Genomic DNA, 25,618 nt, shown 5'->3' on the forward strand with positions numbered 1-25,618 from the left:
CCCCCAATTTCGTGAGCATTCATGGCCAGCCATACAATTTCCATACCCAAATGTGGCCCTCAGGCCAAAAAGCTTGGCCCAGCCCCGTCCTAACCACTTGTCGCCACTGATGATCCCATGCTGGTTTTCTAGAGCATAGGGTGTTTGCTCTGATGTTGTGGCCAAATTTCCGCTCATGCAAACACCCATGAGTTTTAGGGGTGCCCAAAATCTGAGTAAAGGTCCAGATCTGAATGTAGCAAATGGCCCTAATCTTTCTAATGGGGATAACAGCGACTTCCTTGATCAAGCGCTTTGAGATCTACTGATTATTTATAAGGGCCCAAACCCGAGATCTGAGATGTGCACACACATACGCCTGCACAGAAAAACCTGGGAGTGGTCAGAATCTGAACATTTGCACCAAATCCTCTCTGGGGTTTGCAGTTTTACTTGTGTGGGTTTTTGTGATGGATTGGCCTGGTTCAGTGCTGCTGGAGCGGGGAATTGCTGCTGCCCTCAGCCTGTTTTCAGTAGTCTCTGGCTTAGTGCAGAGCCCTTGGCTGGTGTTCAGGGCTCGTCTGCACACCAGGAGGCACGAGGAGAAGAGAGGTGACTGACCAGAGTGTCACAGAGCAAATCTGCGGGGCCTTGGATGGGTCTTTGTGGCTCCGGTTCCTGTGCTTTGATGCTCACTAGTGTCTCGCACGCTGCTGCCAGTGTGAACAGGCTGCCGTGCCAAGTCTAGCGCACAGCCCCCTTCCCCCCCCAGTGCAGCAAGCGGAGGCTGAGAAGCTGATCCAAGCTTTGTGTGCATATTTCCGTTCTCCTCCAGGACTGTTTTCCAAGTTCAGATCCCTCCCTTTCCAACGCTCCCTGCTCAAGGCCCCCACTCACCCTGGGGGACTTCTCATGGCTCCAACACCACCCAGGGGGAACGTGTGTATCTTGTGCCCTTCCACTTCCCCTCTCTGTCGGGGCTGTGCCAGTCTTTTCCCACTTCCCTTCCCCCTCCGCCCCCCCAGCTCTCTAACCAGCTGGGAGGAGGAGACTAAGTTCTCTTATGCCTCTCTACTAGGTCACCACCACCACCGCGATCGGCTCGGTTTGGGCTGGCTGTGCAGACCCTGGGTCCTTCCCGGCCACCTGGGTCCCACTGCAAGGGAGGTGAGTGACGCTTGGGCTCAGTGGGAGCGTTTGGGGGCTGACTGGGTCCCCCCCCTACGCCTCTCTGGGACAGGGACTGTTGCTTCCTATCTGTGGGGACCATACTTAGGACATAGCCTCGGATCCCGACTGGGGCCTCTGGGTGACACACAAACAACACTAAAGCGGGGGCGCTGGAACAATTTGTACAGTGGGTGGGGGGGGGGGGGGGGGGGGGGGGCCGAGACCAACTAAACCAAAGGGGAAACCCGGGGGGGGGGGGAAAACCCCTGGGGGCCGGGGGGGCGGGGGCGGCGGGGCTACCCCAGCGGATGAGCCGTTCAGCCCCCGGAAAAGTTTCCCGGTGGCCTGTTGCGGGAGCTCCATGCGGCGCGGGGCTGAGACGGGAGGGTGCAGGGCGGACCGGGAACTGCGGAGTTAACGCCGAACTTTCCCCGGTGCATGCAGCAGCGGCGGGGGGGTGGGGGGGTGCAGGAAGGGACGTGGTTGCAGCAGCCGCGGGGGGACGGGACGTTCGGTGCCTGAGCCCGAGGGGTGCGGACGGGGGCTGCTGCCAGCCCGGGCTGACCCAGTTCTGCGGGGGCGGGGGCGGTGGTTCCACTAGCGAGCGGGGGCTGGGGAAGGGGGGGGGGGGGGAAAGGGGAATTCGAAGCCCCCCCGGGGGGGCGTCACCATGGTGATTTGAGGATTGGCGAGCCCGGCTGGCCAATCGGGAAAGGGATATGAGCGAGCGGAGCAGGAGGCTGGGCCAATGGGCGCACCGCGGAGGCGGGTTCCGGAGGGCGGAGCTGGGGGGTGGCTGGTCCCGCGCCCATTGACGGCGCTGGCAGAAATCTCATTCACCGCGTGGGTGCGAGCGCTGGGCATGTGCAGCGCCGAGCTCGGGAGGGGCGCACGGGTTTGATCGCACACGCAGCCAGCAGCGCTGTGAGCTGGGGAGCATGTGTCCGCCCCAACTGCTGCTTAGGGCCTTTGCTAAGTGTTCACCAGCTCCGTGTGTGTGTGTGTGTGGTGGTGGTGGGGGTTAATGTGGGCTCATTTTGATTGTTGGGTTTAGCACGTGGGTTCTGGGTGGCGCTGGTGGCTTGTAGGGTGACCAGTCGGGACAGTCCCCTTATTTGAGGCTTTTTCTTACATAGCCATCGATGACCCCTCCACCCCCTGTCCCGATTTTTCACTTTTGCCATTTGGTCACCCCAGTGCCTTGTGCTATACCGGAGACCAGACTAGAAGATCTGATGGACCTAGGGTTGCCAGGCGGCTCGTGGTCCACTGGAACACCCGGTCGAAAAGGGACTCTGGTCGGCACTGCTGACTGGGCTGTTAAAAGTCCGGTCGGCGGCTCAGGCAGGCTCCCTGCTTGCCCTAGCTCCGCATGGCTCCCAGAAGCGGCTATCAGATCCCAGTGGCCCCTTGGTGCATGGGAGGCTCTGCATTGCCCCTGCCCCGAGGCTGGCTCCGCAGCTCCCATTGGCCAGGAACTACGACCAATGGGAACTGTGGTAAGTGCTGCTGGGACCCGGCACCCCAGCCCGAAGTCCCCTCCTACTCCCCAAACCCCTCATCCCCGGCTCCACCCCAGAGCCCTCATCCCCAGCTGGAGCCCTCACCCAGCCCCCTGTTCCAGCCCGGTGAAAGTGAGTGAGGTGGGGGAGAATGAGCGACAGAGGGAGGGGGATGGAGTGAGCGGGGGTGGGACCTTGGAGAAGGGGTGGGGCTTCAGGGTAGGGGCAGGGGTGTTCCATTTTGTGCAATTAGAAAGTTGGCATCCCTAGGTGGACTCTTCTGGCCTTAACCCGAAAAAGATTTTGAAGAACACAAACCAGCAGTTCCCCCCCCCCCTCATCAAAATGAACAAAATGTTGGTCACTGTTGAAGAAAAAGTTAAAATTCAACTAGAATGATCTATATTCAGGGGTTTAACTCCTGAAGAAAGAGAAGAGAGAATGCGTGATTGTGTTTATACTTGTAATTTATACTTAATATTGGGAAATACCCACCTCTCTGTCCATCCACATAGTGTCACGCTGTCTAGATAGGGGTGGGGGGAGAGTGCCTCCATTTCCCCTTCTGGTAAAATGAGGATAACGATACTGACCTCCTTGGTAAAGCACTTTGAGATCTAGGGATGAAAAACGCTGGTATAAGAGCTAGGCATTATGATGATAGATGGAAAAAGTAAATTGTAGGAGGAACAGATAGCACTGCCTTAAGGTTGCCTGACACATTCCATTAGAAGACCCTGTTTTCAGTTGCACAAAATTTTCCTCAACTTTAACCATTCAGGCTGAAATTTTCCATACCAGGTGCCTGCTTGGGACTGAATTTTTTTGGAAAGTTTCAGCAAAAATTTTCAGCCGTTTCTGAGAGTGACGTTAGAGAAAAATACATTATTAGTAATGGCTAAACAATTTACTCTTTCATTGAGAAGCCCTCCCTCCCTCCACCCCCGTGTTTTGTGGCAAGAACTTGAAATTTAGCAGGGCACGGTCACCCTCATGCCAGGGATGTGCCTTTTGCTTTCCCTGTGAAAACTGGCCCAAATTTGGCCAAGTTATAAGCCTCTGAAAAAAATCTCAGTTCATGTATACCCAATGGAGACTTGGTAGTTTGGCAGCTAAATTCTCAAGAATTCCATCTGCACTGAGCAGGCTCTAGGCCAGGGCCACTGGGGGTAAGCAGTCAGTGGCAACTGTGGCACCATACTTGTGTGTTCTCTCCAGGGCCGGCTCCAGGCACCAGGCACCGAAGCTGGTGCTTGGGGCGGCACCTGGAGTGGGGCGGCGCGGCGCTCCGGCCGCCGGGGAGAGCGGGGCCACAGCCGGGCTCGCCGCCCTCCCCCCTGCGCCCTCCCCCCGGCCGCCGGTCCACTTAGAGAATAACAGCCTACTACTGCTACTGGTTCTACTAGTACTACTGCATAGGTTCAAGTGGAGCAGTCTGTGCTGTGGCTCTCAAGGTGTGACTCCTGCTGATAGTTCCACGTGAAGGAATTTGTTTTTTTCAGTTTGCTTTTTTCAAAACCTAGGAAATTACCTGCATAAAACTACATTAACAGAATGTTAAGGTTGCAATGTCAAGCTAATTAATAATTAAGTCTTTAGTGGAGGGTATGCACTAAACAGGTCCTATGGCCACTCTTTGAATCATAGAATGTCAGGATTGGAAGGGACCTCAGGAGGTCATCTAGTCAAACCCCCGGCTCAAAGCAGGACCAATCCCCAGACAGATTTTTGCCCCAGATCCCTAAATGGCCCCCTCAAGGATTGAACTCTCAACCCTGGGTTTAGCAGGCCAATGCTCAAACCACTGAGCCATCCCTCCCTGATAAAAAGAAATATTGACTAGCTACCCCCGCAGTGAGCATTATCCAGCCTGTGCACTAAATGAGGCAGGGGTCCTGTGGGAAAAGTAGCATGGGATCCCGTACTTCAAAGCTGTATCATAATGCATGCACACAAGTCTCTGGGCAGCCTTAATTCTGGCATTTCCTAACTTTTGAGAACTTGACTTTGCAACATTAATATTCTTTTCATATTGGGTTTGGTATGTACTGGACGTACTGGGATTAAATAGGAAGTTGAGCGAGGGAACATGTGTAAAGAATTTCTCGTTATATGAGTGAAATTCTCTGCTGCCCCTCCAAAAGGCACAGCAAAGAACTGAGAGCGCAGTGGGAGAGGGGGGCTAAGGTAGCATTAATCCACCTTTGCACCATCCTGATTCTGGGATACTTCAGGGGTTGAAGAGGGCCCCAGGTGAACATCCCCTGGAATGTCTTCTGCATGCCCTAGGACATCCTTCACAAAGTGCTCCTGGGGGAATTCTGCGTCACTGCACTTGCGCAGAATTCAAGGCCCCTGCAGATTTCTTTGCTTCCCCACAGAAAAATGACTTCTGATGGGGAAGCAAAGGGAAGCCGCAAGAGCAATCATGCACCCCCTCCCCGGCAATGCAGGCAGGTTGGTTTGGGCACCCAGAGCAGCTGGTAGAGACATAAATCACTGCAGGGGGCTGGGCAGTCATGCATGTTAGAGGAGAGACACTCTGTCCCTCTTGCTTGTTATTACAGCATGCTTGGTGTGGAGGGGCAGGGCTTTGGGGTGTTTCTGAGGAGGCAGGTGTAGGGCAGGCTCTGTTCACTAAGCAGGCAGTCTGCTACATTCTGCCTGTTCCCATTGTCCTTAGTGACTTCCCCTAGGAGTATAAAACAGGTGTAAACATTTTAAGGCTCTTTTACATTGCCAGCATGGTGTAAAAGAGCCTTATTGTAAAGGACAGTATGGCCTTATAAAGCTTATGGTGCTTTACTGATTACAACTGGTCTACATTTTTGGACTGAAAAAATTTCCCATCAAAAATTTCGCCATGAACTTTTGCTACTGACCTTTTTGGAGAAGGTCAGTAGCCAGTATAAATCGTAAGTTTGAGTCCCCAGCCTTCACTTGCCCCTCAGTTGCCTATGATGCAACACTGAGCATATGGCTGCATGTATTTGACTAATAGCTAGAAGTAAAGGGTCAATACTAGCTTCATTACTATTCGACAAAGGGGGTTTGGTGATTTCCCCCAATGCCCCCCACTCCCATTCTCCATCCATTGTATTGTAGTTTAACTAAATTACCAAAATAATTGAAACCAACTTGATTATATTGCATTATTTTGACAAAAAATGCAGAATTTTCAAATTGTGTGCAGAATTTTTAATTTTTTGGTGCAGAATTCCCCCAGGAATAACAAGGAGCTTGCAGGGAAGCTTGGAAGACAGCTTGACAGGTATCTTCCACAGTGGGAGAATCCTCCCCTAGTGCATTCAGTGCCCTTTTACCCCACGTCGGCCCTTACATGTGGTAGACAGAGTTCGGAGCGGGGCTGAGGATTTTGCCCTATGTCTGTCCCATCTCTGCCACAACTTTCTGTCTGCATATTTCTATCACCATGTTAAATTCATCTCATCTATTTTTAGAGATGAGCTCAAACCAATCCAGCACCCCCTGAATACTTGGAAAATTTGGATCTTAACACTGAAAATCAGCCCCTAGATAATTCCCTCTTTGGGTCTCGTGCCGCATCTTCCTCTTGTCTTGGAAAGCACCCAGCAAATTGGGCATTTTACTGCAATCTGAATGATAAATGCCCCTGCTAGCAACGTCTAGTACAGTGTGGAAAAACCTCTCATAAGCGCCTTATTTAATTAGAAGAGAAGAAAGAAGGAAAGGGAAACATCTGGAACCATGCCGCGGTTATAGCATCCTGAGTGGGCACAGAAGCAGGGAGTCGAAGCCAAGAACGGGCTCCATTTGGCAGCCGGTTGTACAGTATGCAGCGGTGTTTTGGAGCCAGGGACGTTGCTCAGAACAGCTCCAAGCTGGTCTTGGGGTTGCCAGGCGTGTGTCGTGCTCTGCACTCCATGCAAATCCCCACGTGCAGAAACGGGCTGAGCAGGCCTGTGAAATGCACTGTCTGGGGACCTGGCCCGAGACATGGCCGCTCTTAAGCAGAGGGAATGGCATTAAACGTGAGAGCCAGGTGGCTCTGCCAGCTCTTTTCAGTTTGGCAGCTACAGTGGTTGGTATTTATTGTTTTGCTGCAGGCAGTGGAAAAGGCTCCTTATTGAGTTTGTATTTCCAGCCCCAGGTTGTCTAGCGGGAGGTTGCCAGTAGAATTTGGTGCTTGGGCATAACGCTGGCCAGAACGAGACATAGTGCAGGAAGGCTGACTGCGAGCTTCCTCTCTGCACCGCTGCCAGCGCGCCTCAGGTCTGACTGCAGCACTCTCTACATTACTCGGCTTTGAATCCTATCCCGTTTTGCCAATGAACCTGAATCCAGACCCAGAGCACCCCTGGCTATTCGAGGCCTTGATCCCCGTACTGCTCTGCCAATGCACCTCAGCTCTGACCCGCAGCCTGCTCTGCATAACTAGGCTTGGAATATACATATACATTAGCGGTTACCACTCGAGAAAGAGATCTGGAGTCAGTGTGGAGAGTTCTCTGAAAACATCCACTCAATGTGCAGCGGCCGGCAAAAAAGTGAACAGAATGTTGGGAATCATTAAGAAAGGGATAGAGAATAGGACAGAAAATATCATATTGCCCCTATATACACCTCTACCCTGATATAACGCGACCCGATATAACACAAATTCGGATATAACGCGGTAAAGCAGTGCTCCAGGGGCGGGGCTGCGCACTCCGGTGGATCAAAGCAAGTTTGATATAACGCGGTTTCACCTATAATGCGGTAAGATTTTTTTTTTTTTGGCTCCTGAGGACAGCGTTATATCGGGGTAGAGGTGTATAAATCCATGGTACGCCCACCTCTTGAATACTGCGTGCAGAAGTGGTCGCCCCATCTCAAAAAAGATATATTGTAAAAGGTTCAGAAAAGGGCAACAAAAATGATTAGGGGTATGGAACGGCTGCTATATGAGGAGGGATTAATAAGATTGGGACTTTTCAGCTTGGAAAAGGTAACTAGGGGGAGGGATATGATAGAGATCTATAAAATCATGACTGGTGTGGAGAAAGTAAATACGGAAGTGTTATTTACTCCTTCTCATAACACACGAACTAGGGTTCACTAAATGAAATGAATAGGCAGCAGGTTTAAAACAAAAGGAAGTATTTCTTCACACAACGCACAGTCAACCCCGGCTATTCGAGGTCTTGATCCTCACACAGCTCTGCCAATGCCCCTCAGCTCTAATCTGCATTGCCAGTCTGTGATTCCCATACCACTCTGCCAATGCACCTGAATTGTGACTTGCATCTCTTCTCTCCTCCCACTATTCCAGTCCCAGAGCCCCACACAGCTCTTCTGATGCACCTCAGCTCTGGGCTGCATCACCCCTGCTATGGCAGCTCTCTCATAGCTCTGTCAATGCACTCGGTCCTGACCTAAAGCACCGTTTGCCAGGCCAATCACAGTTCTGCCAATTAACCTCCGCTCTGACCCACACCACCTCCTCCTGTTCCAATCTGAGACTGGCCTCACGTGGGTTTTTATTTTGCCCTTATAGAGAACTTACCTCTTCAAAGCACTATGCAGACAGTAACCAGTTAACTGCCACGGTAGATCTGGGAAGTATTATCATCCCATTTTACAGATGGGCAAACTGAGGTGCTTGGAGGTAAAGTGACTTAGAGAGTGATGCCAGAGCTGGATTTAGAGTTCTTGGGTACATGGTGTTAACTCATGGTTCCACACTGCAACCACTAAACGCTATCAGCCTCCCATGGCCAACCCTGCTCTGAGGGAAGGCGAGTTCGTGATGTGAACAGATGGGGGCTGGGCTGAGCCCTAACAAACTCATTCCACTTGCATCTCTTATGGATGGCCCTAAGGTTCCATGACATTTAGCGGTGTTCGGATTAGAACCAAGATCCAATCTAGGATCGCCAGGCAGCTGTCCAGAGGTGGCAGGCTAGTGCACCAATCCACTGTACCAAGTCCTCTAATTTCATGCTGCAGGGAGTAAACGAATGCCCTGGGCCAGAGAGTCCTGAAGGAAAATTTCCTCCTGGGTTCAGGGTTGCACAATTGGTTGGGTGCGTGATGATGTAGGAGAGGGGTCGACAACCTTTCAGAAGTGGTGTGCCGAGTCTTCATTTATTCACTCTGATTTAAGGTTTCGCTTGACAGTAATATATTTTAACGTTTTTAGAAGGTCTCTTTCTATAAGTCTATAATATATAACTAAACTATTGTTGTATGTCAAGTAAACAAGGTTTTTAAAATGTTTAAGACGCTTCATTTAAAATTAAATTAAAATGCAGAGCCCCCCGGACCCGTGGCCAGGACCCGGGCAGTGTGAGTGCCACTGAAAATCAGCTCACGTGCCACCTTCGGCACGCGTACCATAGGTTGCCTATCCCTGATGTAGGATGTTTTCTCAACTTTCTCTTCCTAACTCTAGCCCTCATCCCAGCCCCTGCTGGAGGCAGGATACCAGACTGTATGGACCAATGGTCTGACTTGGTACCCCAGGTCCTACGTTACCAGCCCTTCATTCACACAGAACAATGGCTGAGAGCTCTGGGGGCAGTCTCCCATCTCCTCAGTGGGGATCCTCCATTGCCACCTCATCTGCCATATGCCTGGGGCCAATCCTGATTTCTCTCCGGTGGGGGTGGGGTTGTTGGAAGATGACGTGGTGTCCCAACGGTGTGTGCATACTTCCTTTAGTAACCTGACCAGGATCCTGCTCTTCTCATTCTCTGCCCCTGCAGACACTAGGATTCATGAAACAAAGGGTTAATGACTTTGGAGACCAACAGAATCTGAGGCTGTGAATGGAGCTGGATGCGGATTATTCTTGCTCACGTGCACAGGGCTAAACTGCTCCCCGGGGCTAGACATGCTGAATAGCCCCTTACTCCACAGGTTGCCCCATTGAAACCAATGGGACCCCATGCATGAGTAAGTGCTCGCCAATGTGAGCAAGGGTCTCCACAGACTGGCCCGGCTATGCAGCCAGATGGGAATTCTCCCCTCCAAGGGCTGTCCGGCAGAGCCCGTATTGGAGAGGGGCCACTGGGCAGGGTGGACCAGTGTCCTGAGCGGTGCAGAGAAGCCTTTCTCACACGCCTGGCTAGTGTGTCTTGCTCAGGGTAAACCAGCTACCGGGGGGGGGGGGGGTCAGGAAGGTATTTTTCCCCAGCTCAGATTGGCAGGGACCGTGGGGGATGGGGTCACCTTCCTCTGCAGCATGGGACACGATTCTCCTGCTGGGATCATCTGGGCATAGCCGACTTAATCAATCCTCTGCTGATGCCGCGGCCTCGGGCTTTGCTGGCACCTTGGTCCCACCTGCTCTCTGCTTGTGGCCCACGGCAGTTTTGTCTCCTGAGGACTGAAATGCTTTAGTCTAACCGAAGTCCTTGGGCTCCGTGTGGGGGTATCTGGGTGAAACTCAGTGGCCTGTGATGTGCAGGAGGTCAGACTAGGTGATCTAATCATCCCTTCTGGCCTTAAACTCTGTGTGTCCTTCAGGCCTGCCGACAGCAATTCTGGGCCCCAGAGCCAGAGCTGTCCCTAGGGGGGTGCGGGGCCTGGGGCGCAAGTGACGTATCCATCACTTCCGGGACCGACTGCGCTGTCCGATCGCACTGGCCCATGGGGGCCCCCCCAAGCATGGGGCCCAAAGCAGGTGCGCACACCTAGGAGCCCTGCAGCCCGCCCAAGTGATTTAAAAGGGCCTGGGGCTCCCGGCTGCCGTGGGCCCTTTTAAATCACCCAGGCCCCTGGGCAGTTGCCCACCCCGTCGGCAGGCCTGGCCTCCTTCTGCAGGGTGGAGCAGGGCCCTCTAGCCGGTGCAGGCTGGTGTATATTGGGGGATGAGCATAGGTAGATCTCAGTGTCCCATCCCCACGTCTGGCATTCGTATGGAGGACTGAGACCTGTAGCTGGCTGCTGTGTCCATCTGCTTCTGGGCTGCCCAGGGCAGTTAAGCAGCTTTAAGTGATTAGGGACGGTGACAGCTGTGGGCTGACTGTCCTCCCGACCCTGTACTTATCCAATTAAGACTCTCCAGCACCCTCCCATTGGGGTTTCCTGGAGCGGTTTACCAGCTTGGCAGAGCCACAGGGCTGTGGTCACAGGTTCTTGGACTGAGAAATCCGTTCGGCTCCTGGGGCAGCAGCCCTGAAGTGCTACTGTCTGGCTCCGAAGTAAGGTCTTGGCGTAGCAGGGCAGATTGTGCAGAACGGGCAAAGACCGTGGGGGTGAAGGCATCGAAGGGGTCGGTGCTATCGGAGGGATCACTGCGCATGGCAGGTGACCTGTCTTCTGGCTCAGCTCTGGGATGGCAGAGGCAGAGCCAGCGCGCATTGCGTTTTTATTTTGGTATTCTTCCACCTATGCTGCAAAAGTAGTCCCTCAAAATGGGGACAAAAATATGGTGTTAAAGGGCTTTCTTTCCTTTGCTCTTGTGCTTTTGGGTCAGGCACTCTACCCACAGTTGCAAGCTCCGCCCATGATGCCAGAGTAGCTGGATATTTCTGCTGCATTGGCAGGGAGATCGTTTAGAGTACTGATGGTTAGGTTGTGCTGGGTAGGTTTCAGGGATACACCTCAATGGGCCAAATACACCTCTCAGAGCTGTTGTTTCACGCTGCCTGTCTGCAGACTCAGGCAAACACTGCTTGATCAGGCCAGAGTTGGAAGGTTTCCTTTGTGTCCATAAAAGCTAGGAATGTGATCATGCTTTTTAAAGAACGAACACGCCAGTTCTGCAGAAAGCGGTGGGGCCAGCAGGGCCGTGCAGTTCTGCTCCATTCAGAATAGGGCTCTCGCCCGCCTACAGGGGGAGAGGAAAAGGAATGAGATCTCCCTCTTCCTGCGGTTTGCATTCACAGGGGAAAGAGGCAGCATCCCCCGGCCTGATCCTCCTCACTTTTGTACGTCTCTTTAGTGGGAGGAGAGGGACCAGGCTATGAGAAGCCATCACTTCTCTTCTGCATGGGGGATGCTGGCGGGCTACAGGAGGCCACGCTTCAGGAAGACAAACGGGACCAAAGAATTCATTCTTCATGTCCACTGGGCCTTGAGCTTCCTCCACCCCCTCCCCCCCCGCCCCCGAATCCACCAGGGAGCCAGATTCTCAGCTAGTGTAAAGCTTTTTGAGTCTGAGCTACGCTGCTCCATGCCAGCTGAGCACTTTGCTCTGAGTTCTAAGTGCACAGGATGGGACAAGCGTCCCGCTCTCTAGCCCGGGAGCTGTCTCTGGCGATCAGCCTTCGGGAGTGACGGGGAGCACCTGTGTGTGCCGGGGAGCGGTGCTGTGCTGCGGAAAGAGAGTCGAGAGGGCTGTGTAGCAGGCAGGAAGGCAAGAGCAGCACCAGGCCTCTGTTCTCTCCTCTTCCCTTCCCTCTGGGAGGGAGTGGTGGGGGGCTTGTGTTGTGGCAGTTGGCTGAAGCAATGTGGAAAATTGGCACAACCCCCTTTCCGTCCCAGGCCAGGCCAGGCGCCCCCCTCCCCCATGTCTGCGTGCTGTCTGGCTGTTCGTGGCACTGTCCTTTCATGTGGGCAAAGCTACTTGGAAATGGGCAGATCTGCAACTAATTAGTGTGAGTTGCGGGTAGCTCGCTTCCCCCTCCGCGCAGGGATGGAGCCCAGAGCCAGCCAGACTGCCCGCCCTCCTCCCCCAGCCCCACTCCGGCTTTAGTGATGGGATTAACGGCTCTAGTGGAAACATTGGGAGAGCGCCCTCTGCCCCAAGTCGAGGATCCAGGAGGAAACTATGTTGTGGTTTTGGGCTTTGATCCACTGCAGAACCGTTCCAAGAGAGGCTTCCAATGGGCTTCCTGCCCCCTCCCCTACACTCATCCCCTTAGACACACGTGTGTCCCAGTCCCCCCGGCACAAACATCTTCTGCCTTTCTCCCCTCCCTTCTCTCCCCAGGCTTGTATGTTGGCACTGCCGCACAACCGAGAAGCTGCCCCATTCCAGGGCTTTCCATCTCATCCCTTTGTGGTTTTTTTCCACAACCATGAGAGCTAGAACCTTTCTCTCTTTTATAAATAGAAAGCTGAGATTCCCGTGGACTCCGGGAGCTGGGCCTTTAAAAATTAGCTCTCTGAGAGTTGGCAACGGCAATGTGTCCTGCCAGGGGACATTGTGAATTATTGCTATTTATTATGGTCGTGCCTGTAGGCTTCAAGCAGGGATCCAGGCCACATTGTACTAGGCCCTTTCCCGACATCTAATGAAGAGACAGTCCCTGCCCCAAACAGCTTCCAATCTAAATAGGTCCTGACTATACAATAAGGGTTAATTTCCAGCTGTGAAGTGAAGCTTGCAGGTGTTAGAACATCTGGCTTGCTCTCTGGTGTGGGAATCCCAGCTCCTCTGATGGTCCCGCTGATCTTTGCCGTAGCGTCTCTGTAATAGCTACAGCTTGTTCCAACATGCCCATCTCTTTTCCTTGTCCACCGAGCAAAAAGTAGTTCACTGCCTACTGTATTGCACTAGCAGATTTCCCAGAGAGTCGCTTTCTTCCGGCACTGAACAAGGAGCTCTATTAGAATCAAGAAAATTGTGTTGGGGAGATATTCAGCGGCCCCAATGGAAGGTAGGTGCCTAATTCCCATTGACTTTCAATAGGAGCAAGGTGCCTAACTACCTTTGGAAATCTTCCCCGTTGTTCCTAAAGCCCTGCTGTCTCCCAGTCTCACCACAGAGCTTCTACCTTGAACCTTCACCAGCTCCCTCTCCTGCCTGGCTTCCTCCTGGAGGACTCGTCTTCTCCCCTCAGCCTGCAAAGCATGCTCACTTACCTGCCCTCATGAGACAGGCTGCATTGTCTTGAGGGGGGTACAGCTGTGGCTGAGATTCACGAGACCTGCGTTCTTTTCCTGACCCTGCCACCAACTCCCTGCCTCACCCTGGGCCCATTTTTTTGGCCTTTCTGTGGCTGTTTCCCCCACTGTACAATCACGATAATATGCCATAGACACACGCATCTACGTCCTGCGCCCTCCATTCTCTGAGTACAGCCCTAAGCATTAATCTACAGCTCACGCTCGTCCCTTCGTAGGGCGTTACCCCGCAGCGCGAGCTCCCGCGTGCTGCTGGCCTGTTGGATTTAGTTAGCGAGCTGAATGTTTGTGCTGACGCAGGGCAGGAAACGGGATGTTTTGATTTAAGCCCCGTGTCCTCTCCCTGCACAAGCTGCGCGGTATCTTCACGTCACCCTCGGCTGTCATTTTCCCCCTTCTGTGCCTCTCTTTCCTCCCCGTTACGATGGGGATAATAATGCCCAGGGCAGCAGGGGGTGGGAAAACTTGGTTCATTATCGTCTGTAACGGGCTTTGAGCTCCTCGGGGGGGATGGGGCTGTACATCTTTCCAAGATCATTATTTCCCGCTCCATCATCCGTCACAGAGCAGGCCCCCGGAGACCGAACTCCTGGGTTCTCTTCCTGGTTTGGGGGATGCGCCCGAGGCTCTTGGCCTACATTCTGTGAGATGCACTCCGATGCTGCAGTGACAGGTGCCGTATGAAAGGATGTGATCATAAGTCCTGGCTCTGCCACTCACCTGCTGCGTCGTTCTGGGCAAACCCTCCTCCCCCTCTGCTTCCCCAGCTGTAGAACAGGGATCATGATGCAGCATCGGCTTGTGTGAGCTGTCTGGGCAGCACCAAGGATGGTGGGGCAAGCTGGAGGGCCGATAATCTCCCTAGACCTTGTGGGGCTTGGTGACCTTAGCTGGGGATGTGCAAAGCACGTTGAGATCCTTGGATGAAAAGGCTAGAGCCAGGCAATGTACCTGTTACAAATAAGGAAAAGCCTTATCCTTGTGCCCTTGCCTTAGGGCTTTGATCCCGTTCTCCCAGGGGGAGCAGGACAGGACCGTTGGGGAGAAGCTGAGCAGAGAACCCGCACGCTCATTGCACGAGTCAGACGTGAGGGCATAGAGTCAGTATGGGGAGGGTTGCTGTGGGAGTGGCCAGATGCCCGGGTTTAATGGGGTGGGGAGAGCAGGGGTCAGAGGTTGGGAGAGTTTATCTGGGTTTGTTCTTTGGACAAAGGCAGACAGTGCTGTGACAGCTGTTCCCGAGAGCTGGGGAGAGGGAGGAGTTAATGAATTAATTAGTAACTTACTGGAGCTGCAGCGTTTGAAGTGGGTGAGAAGAGGAGAGGAGGCAGGCCGGGGCAGAGCTCCTGCAGGTAAGTTGGGGGTTCCTCTCCCTGAGTGAGGCACTGCGGCCAGCATTTGGGGTGTCCTGCGGGTGGCGTTTCACCCCTCAAACAGCTCGCCAGGCCCCGGCCCGGGAGCAGCTCTGCGGCATGGGCAGCGTGGGCACAGCCAGATGCTCTGTGGGTGCTCAGCGTGCGTGGCTGCTGGGCTGGCAGGGGAGTGCTGCCCGCTCTGCCTAGGGATGGCAGAGATCATAGGGCCTGCTGGGGGCAGCGAGGGAGGGAGGTGGAGACAGATGAACCTCTGCTCTGAGCATCGCTGTATAACCGCCAGCTAGAGCGGCTTGGGCAGGTCAGCGACAGCCTGGTCCCAGCATCAAATGCAGAAGATCCACTCCCAGTCTCTGAACCCACGGGCTAGTCAGCCCAGAGTGGCTCCCCTTGGCATTCCCCGCGTGAGCGCCCGGGGGAGCGGCGTTCCCTGCTCTGGGGAGATCCCCGGCTTTGATGTTCCTCGGGCACATTCCTGTTAGGGAGAATATTGCTTCGTTTTTTACTGCGATTCCCTCCGCAGCCATCTGCTGCCATCTCCACCCTCTGAATGAGGCCTATTCACCCTCCGGCTGTATTACCTCCAGTGATTTATGCCCCCAGGCTTAACAAGCGCACCCTTCCCTAGCAGCCCCTCCCATGGCATCCTGGGGGCAGTGGAAGACAGGGAGGGGGAGAGAGTAAGTGGGGGGCAGGGTGAAAGCCACATAGAAGAGCCTGGATCAGCTGAACTCTGTAAAAACTTTATGGCCAAGGCGTGAGCAAAGAGATGGTGAAAGTGGAAGGGGGCTCAGATGCCATGGTGATGGGGCAGTGTGCAGAACAGATGAAGGGGAAGAGGGGAAGAGCAAATTGGGGAGAAAGGGAGGGAGGTAAAGGAAAGAAGATGCTGGGGAAAGCTGATGGTTGTTAGTCATCTGGCGCTGTAACTGGATGCTACAGGCAAGGGAGCATAGATATCCAGCGCAGACCATCGGCACAGACCCTCACCCTGGTGTGAACCTATTGACTTCAATTCCCTCTGTAGACTTCACTGGGGCCAATCCAATGTACACTGGCTGAGGATCTGGCCTTGTAGTGGAGGCGCGAAGTCGAGCATGGGAGAAGGAGATGCCGGGAGCAGCGAGGAGAGGGACGCGGCTGGGGCCTAGGGAGGGGGAGGTTACAAAGGGGGACCTGAGAGCAGAGCCCTGAAGCTTTTCCAAGGCGCAGAACTTGCCTTGCTTGAGGAAGAGGAAGGGAAGCCAGTGCAGATTCCCCGGGCTGACCTGGGGAAAGTGGATCTGGCCAGCCGTGGTTTGGACAGATCACAGGGAGCAAGGGGGGCGAAGAGGAAGGAGTGGTTGTGTTGGAGGTGAGGTGTTGCCAGGGCATGGAGACAAGTTGTGGAGGTGGGGCTAGAAAAGGAGCGAGCTAGTGTTGAGGGAAATGCCATGGACACCCACTGCAGTCAATGGCAAGATTCCCACCGACTCTGTTGGGACCAGGATTTGGCCCAGAAAATGTGTAGGACAAGCTGAGCATGTGCACAGCCAGCCGCCGGTGAGCAGAGGGACCCTGGCTGGTGGAGCCAGGCTGCGATGCTCTGACGCTGCCTGTCCTCGTGGTGCCGCAGCAGTGGCCAGTGCAGCGAGCTATGGGTAGGGATGAGGAGCCAGGGACTCTGCAGCGAACTCCGGCGTGTTGGTCTCCGGGCCTGGCTGTAAATACAAAGCAGGATTCCTGAGGGCAGCGGGAAGCAGCTGTGGTTTTCTCAGCCCTGGGAAGCAGGGGGTGAGGAGCCAGTGGAAGTGGCTTCAGGGATCAAAGAGAGGTCATGTGCCAGGAGCTGGGGCCAAGTGAAATGGCGATTCTCTGGCTGGCTAGGAGGCTGGAACCATTCCTTGCTTCTGTGTCTGGCACCTGGAGACTGGGCTCCGGTCACGTGCTCTGCCTGGAGCTGCGCCTTGAAGCCAGCGAGTGGCTAAAGCTGGCGCAGAGCGCCGCTGCCCGCGTGGGAAGCCCTGTCCTGCCGCAGCACGTAGACCAGTGCTCTGTGACCTGCTCTGGCTGTTGGCTTCTGGGTGGCACCAAGGTGTTGGCTCTGACCTGTAGAGCCCTCAGAGGCTTAGATCTCCCTCCTTGAGAGGCTGCCCGTTACCCCCGCACGCTGAGTTCAACTGGGGTGCCGACGCTAGGACGGGGTTCTCCATGAAGCCCCCCTCCCCTGCTTCCGGGGTGGAAGAGCCCAGTCCTGATGGGTCTTTGGGTCAGAAAGTGCTGTCCAGGGAGGGCAAGGAGCTTCCTCTGTTCCCTTCAGCTGCCCTTAGGGGGTGTGGGGTTGCTGCTGGATTTCCTCAATGGCATTTGTAACTGGCGGCCGGGGGGGCTGGAGAATAAGGGAGGCTGCCCTGGGGGTTTGAGAGAGCTACATAAATACGACGTCTCTCTCCGTGCCCAGGGCGGGGGAGCGGGATCCCTCCCCACCCCCTGGCTGGCACAGAAGCTCGCTCCCGGCTCTCCTCAGCCAGGGGGATGGTTGTGCTGAACTGGGGCCTAGAGGGGCAGCGGTGGTAGTTGAGGGAAGAGCAGAGAGCGTGTGGCCCTGGGGGCTCTGAGGATTCTGCTCCTATAAAGGGTGGGCCAGGGCTGGGGTGCTGTGGAGATGGAGCGCTCCGGCCTACGGGCACTCTGGTGGGGGCGGCGCTTGGCATTGCTGACTAGTGACTTCCTTGGGGTCCCATCCTGTGCTGTTTGGCTGGCACATTGTGGGGGAGGGGAGACATAGTAAAGGGAGCAAATATGGCTAATGGGTGGCATCCTCAGGGCTTGGCCAAGGGCTGTGGGACGGGTGGCTATCCCACATGGACCACACGGCTCGGGGTTTGCTGGGGAGTTGCACAGAGTGGAGAACTGGGCGTGAGGAGCAGTGTGAGGAAGGGCAGGTTTGCGCAGTGGCTGTGCCTCCTATGAGGAATCGGGTGATGGAGCCATGAGGAGAGACCCCAGTTCTCTGGAGCAGGCTGCTGGGTTTTCCCAGGGCGTCACCAGCTCTTCAGTGGGTGGAGCAGTCCCAGTGAAGGTCACTTATTGGCTGGGGATGACTAGGCCGAGCAGGGGTGGGGCCCATTGACTGTTGTAGTGGGAATTAGTATCCTTGTTTCCCTTCATAGCATGCTCACAACGCCACCTCTATCCCCATCACTTACCCCTAGGTTTGCAGGGCGGAAATGGCCCCTCAGGCATGTGAGGTTGCACTGAATGGGAGCCGTCACTCAGCACACTGGGGTCTGCCTGTGGAGAAGCCACCTGACTCCCCATCGCAGCAGGACACCCCCTAAGGAGACACCACTGCACAACTCTGTGGTGGGACAAACTTGTGATCCCGATAGGTGTGATCACGATTCCTGCTTCACCGGCGTGTTGCAATGGGATGGTGCCACCCTGCACCGGCACTGAATAGTGCTGGGATGGGACGTTTTATGGCCTCTGGGCCCTTTGAAGCCATGAGCTTTTCAACTTGCACCTGGGCAGCCACCGGAGATGGGGAGCAGGAACCTCGATATAACATCTCGTTGAACGGATGCAGGCTCACCCCACAGCTACTGCATTGCAGCGTCCGTGCTGGGAGCGAACCCCAATCCTGCTGTGGCACGGTTGGCGCTAAGAGCTCCTGTCCCTGAGGTGACAGCACTACCTCTCCGTGGCATGTTACAATGCCACCCCCACGGAAGAAAGTTGCTTTCATCAGTGGCCTGTTACAGTGAAACAGAGCAATGCCGGCCTATGGCTGTGATCGGCTTGGAGGGGTGAAGAGGGAGGGAAGGCAAGAGAGTTCATGATCAAAGCACGCGCTGAACCCCACCTTCCCCGCCCCGCCTCACTCGTGCAGGTTGAACCACGTCCTTCCAGACCAGGGCAGGGCAGATTCTGGCATTTGGCTGGAGTGACGCTTCCAAACTGGCCGTGAATCCAGCCTCCCTCCCCCACTCCCGTTTCCAAAGGCCCCTCAATTCTCTGTGTTTAGCCTGTCCCCTTTCCCCGTCACACGTGCATACACGCACCGGTCCTGGTGCCCAGCCACATTTAGGACCCCTTTGGTTTTGGCTGCTTCAGGTCAAATTTCGCCACAGTCCATCCATGTGTGTGGAGAAGCACAGATCTCCGCTTGGCGAGGGCCCCCTGTAGGGCCATCCCTAGCCATTTGGGTGCCCTACGCAGCCCCAGGCCTTCTCTTCCCCCCCCACCCGGGTCTGGGAGGCAGGAGCTGTGGGGGGGCACTTTGGGGGGCCGCAGAGGCCCAGAGTAGCCTGGGGGATTAGTGGGGCTGGGAGCAGCCTGCTCTGTTTCCCTTGCCCCGGCCCCAGCCGTGTCGCTCGGGGAAGGGGGCTTGGGGGAAGGGATCTTTCCCCCCCCCCGCACTCACCGGCAGCGGTGGGAAGCGGAGCAGCCCGACCCCAGCCCGCTCTACTCCGCCAGTTCCCAGCTGCGTTGCTCCGGTTCCTGCCACTGGTGAGTCGGGGGCGGGGGGGGAGAGAACCTTTCCCTAATCCCCCACCCCAGCGACGTGGCTGGGGCCGGGGCAAGGAAAGCGGAGCGGGCTGGGGTCGCTCCACTTCCCGCCGCCGGCAAGTGCAGAGGGCATCCTTTCCCCAACCTCCCCGCACTCACCGGCGGCGGGCAGCGGAGTGCCGCGGCTGGGAGATGGCATAGTAGAGCAGGCTGGGGCCGGGCTGCTCCGCTTCCCGCTGCTGCCGGTGAGTGTGGGGTCACTGGGGGAAGAGGTGGAATGGGGGCAGGTTGGGGGCAGAGTGGGAGGGAGGGTAAGAGGTGGGGCAGAGGGAGTTGTCCGGGGCCCCGCACCCCCCCTAGGGACGGCCCTGGCCCTTGCAGTGGGCGCAGCCCGTGGGGGAGCCGGCTGGGGGTTAGGACTGGTCGCGGGGCTGGTGCTGCCGCGTATGCAGCACACATGCTGCGTATGCCTAAGCATGGCCCTGGCCCCCTGTAGCAATCCGCTTTCCAGAATGTTAGCTGAGGCTTTCGCCTCCAGATGGGCTGGGCTACCCAACCCTCCAGAGACACATCCCAGCCAACCAGCTGCAGCCCATCTTGCCTTACAGAGCAAGCTCTCTGTCCCTGCCTCACCCCTGCCAGCACAGATGCTGCGCGGCTGCCTCTGATGACAGGCTCTTGGCAGGCTCGCTAGCCGCAAATGGCACCTTGGCGTTGCCAATTCCTCCTGTACGTGTGTGCGTCTCTCACTCGCTCCATTTATATCCCTCTGCATTTGCTCGTCCCGCTCGCTGGGCACGCTTCCTGTGTGTGTGCTGAGAATCCGTCCCCCAAGCGCTGCTTTCTCCGCGCCCCCCGGAGCTTGATCCAGCTCCTGGCCTGGGCCCCCTCGTCCTGGCTGCACAGTGGAATGCAGTACGACTCCACTTGAACACATGTGCCGCTGGAAGCTCTGCGAAGGCGTTTCCAAGAAACACCAGCTAGGGTCAGAAAAGGGGACTGTGCAGCTTAACAAAAAGCAGGCCAAGAGGCGACTTGATGGTGGTCTATAAAAATCTGTGATATTAGGGAGCAGAGATAAAGGCAAAACAAGATCCAGCAGCTGGAACAGGGACAAATTCAAATTGGAAATCAGATGCAACGTAATTAACTGCTGGGAGAGCTCGCCAAGGGATGGGGTAGATGCTCCATCACTTGAGTCTTTAAATCAAGATGGGATGCTTTTCGACAAGACACGTTCTAGCTTTAACCACAAGATGCTGGAGAGAAGAATAATTCCCTCCATTACAGGAATCGCTGGGGGAAATTCTCTGGCCTGTGTAATGCAGGAGGTCAGACTAGAATAGATCATCAAAATGGTCCCTTCCCACCTTGAAATCTATGACTGATCAGCTCCCTTTGTGTGTACTCTATTGCCATAACACGTTTTTACTCTTCTTAGCCTGGGAAGGTGAGTCAGGTTCTATTCTGGTTTGCACATCAGTAGAATTTCAGGCTCAGTTCGGACCGGAGAATCTTTTCCGTTGGTAGTGGACGGGGTAGAAAGGATGTAGTTGGATTTCTAGATTCCAGGCAGAGTGGGCAGGGCTGGCACATTTTAGCTTGTACACTGAAAATTGCTGAGGGAGCAAATGTTAATACTGTCACGTTGTCCTGTATAGAAGCATAGGGTGAAGAGCCTTCAGGAGGTCATCTAGTCCAGCCCCCAGTGCTGAGGCAACAGAAAGTTTACCTAGACCGTGGTATCATCCCTATGGAAATTGCTGCAGGAGACCTTTGGGGTGAAGAGAGTGAGACAAAACCAAATTCCTTTCCATAATATTAGAACCCCAGGAAAGTTTAGATCAACACAGTCACAAGGGGGCTCCCAATTTTGGGGGCCGCTCTTCGGAGGCCAGCTGGAGACACCTGGGGGCTGGTTTTCAGAGGAGCTGAATCCCCACAACTCCCACCGACTTCCACCAGAGTTGGGGTTGCTCAGCACCTCCTCGCAGTGAGGCCCTAGCTCTCTCCTTTTGGGTATCCAAAGTTAGTGGCCGCTTGAAAATGTGACCAAGATTTTCAAACGTGACCAGCAATCAGGGATGCCCGGTTTGAGACGCCTGAAAGGGGCATGATTTCAGAAAGTGCCGAGCACCCACCCTCTGGAAATCAGCCCCCTTCAAGATGGCTCAAGTTGGGCCTCCAAAAACCTGAGGCCACCAGAATCACCGGTTACTTTTGGCCTGGGGCCTTAGTGAACAGCTAGCTGGGATCAGAACCGGAGCAGTGACTAGTTGCTGTCAATAGCAGCAGCATTTCCAAGTGTCAACTACAGAAGCAGCAAAGCACCAGTATGTCCCTTCCCAGTTGTCCTCTCTCCCGTGATGCCCAGTTTGGTGCTAGGTGGCCTCTTGCCCTTCCCCTCGATAGGTCCCCCTTCAATCAATCCAAAGCTCTGCATCGGGGTGTTGCTACCGGAGCTTGAGGTGTGAGATGAGAAGTGCAGAGTCCTGGGTTGGGTTGAGGAACAAGCAGCTGTTTGTACGTCTCATCTTTCTCCTCCTCCTTTCAGGGCTCCAGGATCATCTCGTCGCCTGAGAAACTAGCCCAGCAAGAAAAGTGTCTCCCACGCATGAAAACAAGAGCATGATGAGCCTCCGCTGCCAGCTGTCTCCCAGCGAGGAGGTAGCAGGCCGTTTCCCTTCTGCTGGGGTGCCGTCTGCTGTGCCTCTCAGGGGCTAGGCAGCAGAGGCTGGATCATGTCTGCCCTTCTTCGTCTGAGGCACCTTTTGGAGGAGGTCTGGCTGCTCAGCCCATCATGCCTGGCCTGTTTCTGACCTGGGATAGATAGGGCTCCCCTTGATCTAACGCTGTAACTGCTCCCCTGTTGTATGTCTGTGCACAGCAAGTCTGGGTCCAGCATTCCCCACCGCTTGCCCAGTGGCAGTAGATGAGAGAGAACTTGCTGTAACCCAAAATCTGAGAGGTGGACTTGCCCCTAGGCCGCCATGAGTCACAGCACCAGCTCTCGCCTGGCAGACTCACCTCAGCTCTCCAGGACCAGCCTCCTCAACATCCTCGGCAGCCCCCAGCCCGAGACGATGAGCCTGCCGGACTCCATGCCCCCCACCCCGAAGAGTGGCACGCCCTCGCCGGGGCCGCCCCAGCTCCCCCTGCTGGGCGCCGTGTGTCTGGACGGGGACTGGGAGAGCCGGGAGGAGCTCCGGCTGCGGGAGCTGGAGGAGGCCCGGGCCCGGGCGGCCCAGATGGAGAAGACCATGCGCTGGTGGTCGGACTGCACCGCCAACTGGCGGGAGAAGTGGAGCAAGGTGCGGGCGGAGCGCAACAAGGCCCGGGAGGAGGTGCGCCAGCTGCGGCAGAAGCTGGAGACCCTGACCAAGGAGCTCACCAGCCTCAAGCGGGAGCGGCAGGAGGTGCTGAACGAGAACGAGCAGCTCGGCAAGGAGGTGGCGCGGCTGAAAGGGGAGGGCGAGGAGGAGCAGGAGAAGGAGCTGGACAACAGGGTGGCCTCGGAGAAGGAGAACGAGGGCTCCCAGGAGCAGGAACCCGTGCGGGATGTGGGCTCCGAGAAGCTGAGTAAAAATAAGGTGAGGTGGGAGAAGGGGCCAGTTTCCGTCACCCCCAGCGCATGCACGGCACCTTTGGGTGCAAATGGATGCGCCCGCAGGTAGACACGGCATGATCCAGTGGACAAGGCTCAGCCCCTGGCCAGCTGGGTGATCTTGGACAAGTCAGTTCCCCGCTCCGTGCCTCGGTTTCCCCATCTGTGACTAGGAGGGTCCATATGATCAGCCCCTTGGCTACTAACCCCCCTCCCGAACAGCTTCCACGGGCCTTTGGAGTGACGTTCGCTCTCAGAACAGGGTGTGTTTTTTTTCAAAGCAGGCTAGACTCCTACGCGCCCTGGTAGTCCTGTCCCCTGCTTCCCCTCCCACTCTCCCCCTTGCTCGGCCCGGTGCTAGGACCCTCTCCTCCCTGGCTAGCTGGGGGGCTCTGGGGTGGGACCAGCAGGGATTTTACAAGCTGTAACATTTCCAGTCGAGGAGCAAATGTATTTGCATTGTGGTCATCAGGGAACAGCCCTGTCCCTGCTAGAGGAGCCGTGTGGTTTGGTGCCTGTGCCCCAAGGCTATACTAAGAAGACCCAGCTGAGACTCTCCTCTCGACCCAGAGAGACCAAATTCAGGATCCTCATCGGCTGGGGATTATCCCGAGTCCACTCACAGGCGGCGAGGAAATCTGTTTTGGGCTAATCTCCTAGTGATTATACCCAGAGCCTGCTCCACGTTCGTCTGCACCAAGGCAGGTGTACCTAGCATTTTCCGTAACACCTGGCACTGTGGTGTCTCAGCCGTGAAACATAAAGCCCATTCCAGGTGGGGGTAGAAATGAAGTTCTCCCAGAGGCAACTCTGTGCCCTGAGTCCCTTCGAAATGAGCAAGAACTCCACTCCGGGTTCTCCTTCTGCCAGGGGCTGTATCCTGAGCGCATTCCAAGGGCGGGCAGACACCAGATCCAGACTGTTCCCCTTCATCCACATAACCCGCTAGCTACAAGGGAGGCCTCTCCCAGCCGGAGGCTGACACGAACGGCCACCGTGTCTGAGATCTGGAAGGGCAGCCAGAGGACTGGAGTTCTGTGCCTCTGCAAAACAGATCCTGGTTGTTCCTCTCTTCTATGGGGGGAGGGATAGCTCAGTGGTTTGAGCATTGGCCTGCTAAACCCAGGGTTGTGAGTTCAATCCTTGAGGGGGCCATTTGGGGATTTAGTTGGGGATTGATCCTGCTTTGAGCAGGGGGTTGGACTAGATGATCTCCTGAGGTCCCTTCCAACCCTAATAATCTATGATACCCTTGGGCAGACAGAGCACACACAGCCGGTTAGGGGCAGGACAGCTCGGCATGCTCCCTTGCTTTGAGTTTAGCTTCATCTCACCATCCTGCTTAGTCTACCAGACCCCTCTGTCCCTTCCTCCTCCAGAGACAAGGGAAGGATCTATATAAAGGCATCAGGTCAGCTGTCCAGCTATGTGTCCTGCTTGTCGGATTGCTGCCTCCTCTTTTGTGCTGGACTAGGGGTGTGATCCTGATGTCTGATGGCAAATCTCCATTGCTGGCCCCTGTCATGAATGCTTGGGTTGCCGGGTTTCATCTGCCAACGTTTGGAAGCTATTCATAGTGGTATATGGGGGGGGAAATAAAGTCATTACCACTCCACTGAAATGCACTCAATGGGGATTGTTTCCTGCAGGAGCAGAGTGAAAAATAATATTAATTTTGCTCAAGAAAATTAATAGGGATTGTCCCTCTTCAAAAGGACCAGATGGCCTGTATCAAAAGAAATGCACTTGCATGGTGCTGTGAATTAGAAGTAAAGGCCTGTTTGAATGGATCATTGAGCTGATGATTGTACAGGCGCAAAAATCAGAACATTCAATGATACAGTTCCCACAGCAACTGTAACTTGCCACGGGGTTTCCCCCTCCAGTTCTATATGGGGTGGGGTGTTCATTTGAATGCCTTTCTAGATCTGAGTGATGGGACAGAGATGCAGAGGTTGTGGCGACCGTAACTTAGAATCACCCGACACCTGGGTATGGAAAATCTCAAGCATGACATGCGGTTAACGAAGGTTTTTGCATTTAATTTCCTTATGTTCAAACAGTGTGAAGCCAATATGTTGATTGGACTCTGTACAGTCAAACAGTGCAGAATCCCAAAAAATGCATTTTAGGCAATGTGGCCTAGTGCAGTGGTTTTCAAACTGTGGGTCGCGACCCAGTACTGGGTCGCGGAATGGAAGGGACTGGGTTTCGGCAGCTCTGGTCAGCACCATGACCGGGCCATTAAAAGTCCCGTCGGCGGTGCTGCCCGGCTAAGGCAGTGTAGTCCCTACCTGTTCTGACACCGTGCTGCGCCCCGGAAGTGGCCAGCAGCAGGTCCATCTCCTAGGCAGGGGAGCCACAGGGCTCCGCGAGCTGCCCCTGCTCTGAGCACCGGCTCCACACTCCCATTGGCTGGTTCCCGGCCAATGGTAGCTGGGGGAGGCAGTGCCTGTGAATGAGAGCTGCGCAGAGCCGCTTGTGTGCCTTCGCCTAGGAGCCGGACGTGCTGCCAGGACAGGCAGGAAGCCTGCCTCTGCACCCCGGCTGTGCCGCTGACCGGGAGCTGCCAGAGGTAAGCCTGTGCCCCAATCCCCTGCCCCAGCCCTGAGCCCCCCCATACCCAGAGCCCCCTCCTGCACCCCAAACCCCTCATCCTTGGCCCCAACCCGAGTCTGCAC

General features: G+C 55.3%; 1 protein-coding gene across 2 annotated transcripts in view; it reads left to right on the forward strand.

Moving 5' to 3' along the window:
• The first annotated feature begins 1,052 nt into the window (after positions 1 to 1,052).
• Positions 1,053 to 25,618, forward strand: part of CCDC102A (coiled-coil domain containing 102A) — a 50,929-nt gene continuing 26,363 nt past the window's right edge. For both annotated transcript variants that reach the window (XM_029911760.1, XM_029911761.1), the window contains exons 1-2: positions 1,053 to 1,146; positions 21,888 to 22,923. In XM_029911760.1, the coding sequence (XP_029767620.1) occupies positions 22,324 to 22,923 (600 nt within the window). In that variant the 5' untranslated portion in view covers positions 1,053 to 1,146; positions 21,888 to 22,323. The remainder of the gene's footprint in view (positions 1,147 to 21,887; positions 22,924 to 25,618) is intronic.

This window comes from Terrapene carolina, unplaced genomic scaffold (assembly GCF_002925995.2).
Source record: "Terrapene carolina triunguis isolate 2854851 unplaced genomic scaffold, T_m_triunguis-2.0 Scaffold130, whole genome shotgun sequence".
In the NCBI taxonomy this organism is placed as follows: domain Eukaryota; kingdom Metazoa; phylum Chordata; order Testudines; family Emydidae; genus Terrapene; species Terrapene triunguis.